The following is a 7,140-nucleotide window of genomic DNA, read 5'->3' as shown; positions in this document are numbered from 1 at the left end:
GGCAAAAATATGTTTAGGTACTTTCGTAGAGTTTTAGGGTTCACTTTTCTATTAAATGGTTTTAGTGGTTTAAGAACTTTCAAAGGGTACCTTTGGGTTTTAAGCACTCTCATATAAAGGATACCTTAGGATTTTAGACACTTTCATAAAGTACCATAGGGTTTTAAGTATTTTCATAGAGTACCATAGGGTTTTAGCTAGACACATTTGTCCTTATATTTGGTTGGAAAAAGTGCTTATCTTTGAACTTAAAAAATGTAAATATGATGGACTTTTGGCTAAGTCTTCCAAAAAAAATGATATCGTGAAGTTATAAATACCCATTTTTACCATCGATCTACAATACACACCCCTAAACAAAGCCATCCACGTATGTACGTACTATAATATTTCGCAATAGTAATGATTAGTTAACACCACAAAGAATTAAACAAATTCACCATGAAATGTCATAACTTTTTCAACCAGTAAGTTTTATAACAAAACATCAAAATATTAATAGCACAACTACAACTCTCATAACTAAGAATTTTCTTATGGTACACCCTCTTCTTAACTATACGACTGTCCGTAAAACTCACTACAAAATTTCAATTTTGTGTCGATTTGTTTTAGAAGCATGGTGATAATTGATGAACCCTTTGTCCCAACATACTTCTTGTTCTTGTTCTTTTTTTTTTTTTTTCTTTTTCATCTTTTTGATATTATGATCCTACCTCTACTTTGGCGTAGGGCGATGGGAAGTGATTGTTGGGATTTTGAACCACCACCTGATGAGATTTGAAACTGAGACCTTAAAAAAGGCGTTCCCAACCAACTGGGCTAGCTAGCTACCACCATTTCTTTCATCGCAACAGATTGTTCAGGCATTCGATATATTTTCTCTTTGTACTCTTCTGCTTAAAATAAAAATTCTCTTAATAAATATTTGGACGCATATATGTATACATATCCATATCTAAATCTGTATATATAGATGTGTGTGCATGTGCAACTTGGAAATCTTTGCCATCAAATGATCGATCACTAACTTGTCCATGTCCTTTCAGTAAATGATTCCTACTTAATTCATACTCACAAATATGAGATGCTGAAGGGACAATTATGGAATAGTACTGTAGCAATGGGGGGTGTGTAAAGTTTCATGTAGTACTAAACTTATCCAATCTTGTTTGGCCTATGTTCATCTTGATAGTCATTTGTAACCATAGAGGGTTCAAAAAAGTTGACATAAAAATCTTAGAACAAGAAATTATAGAAGTTTCCAAATATTAATAGTAAATGATACATAATATAACAATCATTCATAAAGCAGTTCACAACACAACAATATTTCACAACAATAGATGCATATTTCTTATTACAATTTCTATGTTCTCACTCTTTCTAATATTGGCAACTCAAATCACCAAAGAAGACATTAGGTGATTGTTTGCATAGATTTATGTTGTTGTAGGCCTCCGATGACTTGCCATAAACTTGGAAGTCTGTGAAATGATTCTGCAAAGAATAATATATGGGAGGAGTTATAAACTTTAGAGTATTGCTTGAGCTAGGAATCAATTTTTCTTTTTCTTTTTTCCAATTCAATAGGAGCTCCTTCTTCTTCTTTTTTTATGAGAGAGAAAAGAATTCAACAGGAGTTTTAATTCTTGTACAAAGACTATACTTGAGATTAATAACATTCTCTTTATGCTGATTAAAAGAAGAGAGAAAAGATAACATTCTCTCTATTTCAAGCGGTTTAATTTATCCACACACACGCACAAAAAAAAGAATACATGATGGTAAAGTTTTTTGTTTTTTTGTGTTTTTCCCTCGGCGAAAGTTTGAAGGTAAAGCTAAATCTCACTGTAGTGGTAACGGGTTCTCTATAGATTGATGCTCACAACATGTGTCTAGATTATGCTATTGCAGTATTGTTGTCAATTTTTGAGTGTGAAAATTTATAACTTACCTCGTGAGAAATTCCATTGTTGTGGTTGAAGATCATGGATGAGCTCAGGTCTTCAACATCAGCAAGCAAATCAAGGTGTTGTGTACCGGTCTCTTCGCCTTTTTCAAGACGACTCCAAGACCCTAGACGGTTTGTATCGCGATTCAGTACCCCTTCCAAAGGTAGTTTTGATTCATCAAACTTTTTCTTCTCTCTAGTTCTCTCCCTTGCCCTCGCTCTTGCCTTATCCCTCGATTCCCTAGCGATAGGATCAAATGCCGATTTTCGCAAGATTGCCCTAACATTTTTCTTCCCTTTCCCTAAAGTTTTCGAGCTCTTCCCCTTCCTACCGTGCCAGTTTTCATCGACCGCCGACTCATCGATTCCAGACACAACTTCACACTCAGAAGTAGAAGAAGCACTATAATTGTTTCCCCCAACACTGCAACTGTTCTTCACATGTGGAAACCCTCTCTTGAGCTCTTCAATCGCGGTTTTCGACTTGGTCAGTAACCACCCTACGGTTTTACTCGCCTTGTCGAATCCCAGCATGTCTTGGAGATTAAAGAACTTTCTCGCAACATCAAGGGACAGCCTCATCCTCCGGTCCCTCGGACCTTGGGCCGTTTCGATCTTGCTGTGTCGATCTTTCTTGTAACATCTCTTCCTCGGATTGATCTGCTCGACGAGACTCATAAATTTATCGTTGTTATGAATCTCACTTTTGTTTGAATCGGGAGCGGATGCCTCGGGTATAAGGGGCTGATGTTGTAAAAGGTAATATTGGAGAATTAGGTCGTCTTCGTAGTGAATGTAGGGAGAAGGAGAGTTGAAAAAAGAAGAAGAAGAAGGGGTGAGAGTGAGAGCGTTTTGGTCTGAAAGAGAAGGCCTGTAATAAGGCATTATTTGGTCAAGAGTACTGTTAGTGTGGCCATTGACGTTTGAGGGATGCATTGTGATGGCACCACTGCCAAACAAGCCTTTAGCTAGGGCTTGAGAAAGAAAGATTATATAATGCACCCAATGAATTTGACTAAGTCTCCATCCTTTTTTGCTTCACCCCTGCAGGAAGTAACAAAGACTAGTTTTCTATGAGTCAATTCCTTTGTCTGTACTGTGAGTGGATGTGTTGTACAAATTCATAGCTATTGATAACTATAGGAAGAGTTGAGTTGCCTTTTTATGATTCATATATATAGTTCCAAGTCTACACAGCAAATTAGTAGCAAATAGAACAAATACTACTTGTGTATATATGCTATGTGGGATTGCTCGAATGTGTGTGCCCTTACGAGAGAGAGAGAGAGAGAGAGAGAGAGAGAGAGAGAGAGAGTTTCCCTGTTATGATTCGCATAGATGCTAATAATGTCTAAAGCTTGAGAAAGACTGCATATTAGCCTAATAGATATGTGTACTTGGGAATGCTGTGTGTGTGTGTGTGTGTGTGTGTGAGAGAGAGAGAGAGAGAGAGAGAGAGAGAGAGAGAGAGAACATTTAATTACCTCTTTCAAGCAAGGACTAAAGCTTGAGAAAGACATAGATGGAGCTTTCAGGGGTGAGAATGAGTGAGAGGAAGATGGAGACTGTATATAAAGGAAGCAGATCGTACTTTCAAAGATAATTCACAATGAACGATCAAAAAATAAAGTCTTCTTTTAATACCCATGTTTGGAGGATACGTGAGGTGTTTAGTCTCATATTGGTTTAAGGTTAAGAGCTAGAGCCTCATTTGATACATTTAATAATCTCTCATAATTACATATCACTTTCTTAAATATATCTTTTAAGGCCAAGTACTGTTCAAGGTAACAGAAATGAGCGGAGTCCACGGTTAGCCAAGTTGGGTCGCTACAATTTCATGCATATTTTTAAAAAAATTTGACACCATAATAAAAATGTCAATTATAAGTTTTAGTTTTGAATTTAGTGCATGTCAGAAAATTTAAAAACTATGTGAGGAAGTATATTTTTTGATATGAAAATTACACGTCTTTTTTGAAATGGACTAGTTTGCGGAACAGGGATGGGTAGAAACTATAGCGGGGACAAAGAGCAATTAATGCATTTCAACATCTGAACTTTTAGAGCAAAAGTTGGATCTATGGATAGTGTACTGTGACCATGAAAGAAAGTGGCAGCGATATTGTAGGAAGTGATCGAGTGGATTGGAAGCGAGTGTAATTTTATCCACCATTCTTAAAAGAATATGAACATTATTTTCTTTTTTATTAGTTGAAAGGGATGGATCCCAGTACAAGATGACGTCATGCTTACTATGCAATACACTTTTTGGTTAGCATGATATTACCTGGTGGTGGAATTCACATCATTTTAACTAATAGAAAGAAAAGTAATATTCACTATCTTAAGTGAATGGTAAACAAAACTAGTGGATGGTAAACAAAACTCAACTCATTGGAAGCACTTCGATATTCACATGGTATTAAGTGAATATTGACAACAAGAGTATGTAATGTAATGTGATGTGATGATACCTCGTGATCCATTATGCGAAGCCAAAATTAAGGACAACTTTGCTCTCATTCGATCATCCCGGCCATTTATTTCATAGGACCTTTGTTTTCCTTTTTTTTTGTTTTTTTTTCTCTTACAACTTCTTGCCTTTAACAAAGTTATTAATTTGCACAAAACTTTTTAACCCAAAAGATTTTCTCCCTCCATTTTTTCTCTACAACTTGTCCACTCTTTTTAGTTTAATGAAAAATGCACTCCTTTTAGTTTAATGAAAACACCACCTTAATGTGTTATCACGCATTCTGAAAATCAATCGAGCAGATACCGACAAATACTTGGTCGAATTATATTTATTTTTTTGAAGAGAAATAGACAACCAAAGCCTCGTCTCTATCTTTTATGATAGATTTGATTTGTTAAGACGAACAACAATATCCAATCGATCTAATTTTTTGTGCAGTTATTAAATACATATGGACTTATAATATAGTGCTTGCGACCTAGTTAGCGTTGTGTCATAGAACGGTAGAAGTGGTTGTCCCAAGCATAGAGTTAGGTCGTCGGTAGTATAGTAAACTCGAAAGTCCGTGGTCAAATCCACAGCGAAGTCAATGTAGCTTGCAGGAGGCTTGTTTTATGATGGGGTTTTGGTATTAGGACGGCCAACCTTTATAATTCAATTTGGTGGATTTCTCTCTCTACCCATACTTTGACTAGAAAATGAAATTTTAAACAATAATTTAACTAAGGCGAGGTATGAGGGTTCAATCCACCCATAATTTAGGTTGTTTAATACTTCTCAACGATAACTCAAGTGAGAGTTCAAAGTCATTTGCTCTCACTCAAAAAATTTATTAACAATGAAAACTGTATTAACTCATAAAATGGGATTTGGAAATGGAAAGAAACTCGTTTAGACATCTTATCAAACACCGAGAGTGATTTCTGAAATGTTGCGCTGTATTGTGCGTCAGCATAGCACACCAAACTTCGCGGGGGCGCCCCGGACACTTCTGAACTCGAATTTGAGCGTGTTGGAAAGCTTGTCGAGTCCTCTTTCTAACCCAATTGGTTTCACTCAAAGATGTATACATTGAAATGTGTGTCCATTTTACCCTCAATGTGTCATAAAAAGAGTTATTTTTGACAAAGAAAACGCATCTTTCTCTTCTACAATTGAACCGGGAGCCACCCTATATGTTTGAAAAGGGGTTTTCTTGAGGTTATGGAAAGAGTAACAATCCAAGCCTTGAAGGTATGCTTTTCCTTATTTTATTATCGAGGAGCCAACCGAGTCAAACTTAAAAATAATCTAAAAATCCGGATTGGGATGTCAACAGTGCCACATCAATTCTTTTCATATTTTTGAATTCAAGTGTAAACTTATTTTGAAAACTTGAACTTACGTATTTCAGTAGGTCTGTAATCAAAACTATGCTTAAGCTATTTAGAGCTAATTTGTCTTTTAATTAATGAAATCCGTTTTAAAAAATTATACTATTTCAAAAATAAGTTAATTAACATCTTCGAAAATCAGCCGTCACATGACGAATCTGCAACCCCTCAAGTGAAGATCCCTCAGGTGATTCAAAATAAAATCCACGATAGTTTTATTTGTCGATCTAAGTCGTTTGTTGTGTAAATCTCAATCGATATGTAAATTTTTCAATAATAAATGTCATTGAATTTGCATAATAGCAGATGAGAGAGAGAGGGAGGGAGAGAGAGAGAGGAGAGAGAGTTAGTTAGTTATACTTCTTCCGTCCTCTTTTTAAAGTTCAGTATTTTATTTTAGACTGTCCCTTAATAAGTGTCCATTTTGTAAAGTTAGTGGATAAAAGTTGATACATTTTCCATTTTGCTCATAAAAGTATATTCCATTTTGAAAAGTTAGTGAGTAAAAGTGTAATGACGATGTCTACATAGGATAAATAAGGAAAGTTGAGGTAAAAGTTGATGTGAAAGGTGTAATGATGATATTTTATTAATAAATTAAAATTACGAAGCGAGATATTTAAAAAGGAACAGAGGGAGTAGTTAATTAATTGGAGGGTTTCCACAACACCCCCTGTGTCCGCATTTTCCCCAGCCTTTCTCGTCTCCTCCCAGTCCTCCCAACAGTGGTGACTTTCTATCTCCTCTTCTTTTTCATTCTGTGGATTTGAGTTTCGATCTTCTCTATTTTTCTTGAAGTGAGAGCTCGATCTTTCCTCTTTCCTACATTTTAGGATTGAGTATCACTAATTTGAGGTGGATTTAAAGCTCCGACATGTGAGGATTTCTATAGAACGTGAAAGTGGTGGAGTTTCGGCAGCAAGGGTAGCAAATCTAGATCCTCCAGAACTCAATCTTGAGCGAACTTATTGGTTTTTTTTTTTACTACTAAATGCTGCGAATTTTTTGCAACTTATTATTATTTTTTAATTGTTGTTGTAGTTGTATTTTCGTTTTAGGCCTGTGGTTCATGTAATTTAGTTTTGCTTTAACAAAATTGCATTATTGTCCCTAACAACCAAACTCACTAATAGCATGGTCAAAAAATATTTGTCTAGAGAGAATTAAATAAAAGATCAACGGTATTTATTTTTGTCCATTTGTGGGATGAAAAGATTAGGTAAAATGCAACATGAGATTATTTCTAGTCAACCTACATTTCTTTTCTTTTTTTGTAATGCATGGTGTCCTGGCCAGCTTGCAAGCGCTCACTTCGGACTAATCCTACAACTCCC

The 7,140-nt window shown here is 35.7% G+C and overlaps 1 protein-coding gene across 2 annotated transcripts; it reads right to left on the bottom strand.

The window, feature by feature from the left end:
- Positions 1-1,239: 1,239 nt before the first annotated feature.
- On the bottom strand, positions 1,240-3,565 carry LOC131335733 (transcription factor CYCLOIDEA-like). Of its 2 annotated transcripts, XM_058371220.1 has the most exons (3): positions 3,439-3,565; positions 1,958-2,998; positions 1,240-1,500 (listed from the first exon to the last, which is right to left on the bottom strand). In XM_058371220.1, exons 2-3 carry the CDS (start codon positions 2,888-2,890, stop codon positions 1,387-1,389), a joined length of 1,047 nt encoding a protein of 348 aa, XP_058227203.1. In that variant the 5' UTR covers positions 2,891-2,998; positions 3,439-3,565; the 3' UTR covers positions 1,240-1,386. The 2 variants fall into 2 exon arrangements, with proteins under 2 accessions (XP_058227203.1, XP_058227204.1); XM_058371221.1 differs by having other exon boundaries at positions 1,958-3,499.
- Between the last annotated feature and the right edge of the window lie 3,575 nt (positions 3,566-7,140).

The sequence above is a fragment of the Rhododendron vialii genome, chromosome 8a (assembly GCF_030253575.1).
Source record: "Rhododendron vialii isolate Sample 1 chromosome 8a, ASM3025357v1".
NCBI classification, from domain to species: domain Eukaryota; kingdom Viridiplantae; phylum Streptophyta; class Magnoliopsida; order Ericales; family Ericaceae; genus Rhododendron; species Rhododendron vialii.
Note: the sequence above shows the minus strand (reverse complement) of the source record. Positions and strands in the feature narration are given on the sequence as shown.

Coding starts and splice junctions, on each gene's coding strand:
- LOC131335733 (XM_058371220.1), bottom strand. CDS start 2,890: ATGCATCCCTCAAACGTCAATGGCCACACTAACAGTACTCTTGACCAA. Junction 1,501..1,957: donor ACAATGGAATTTCTCACGAG/GTAAGTTATAAA, acceptor TATTCTTTGCAG/AATCATTTCACAGACTTCCA.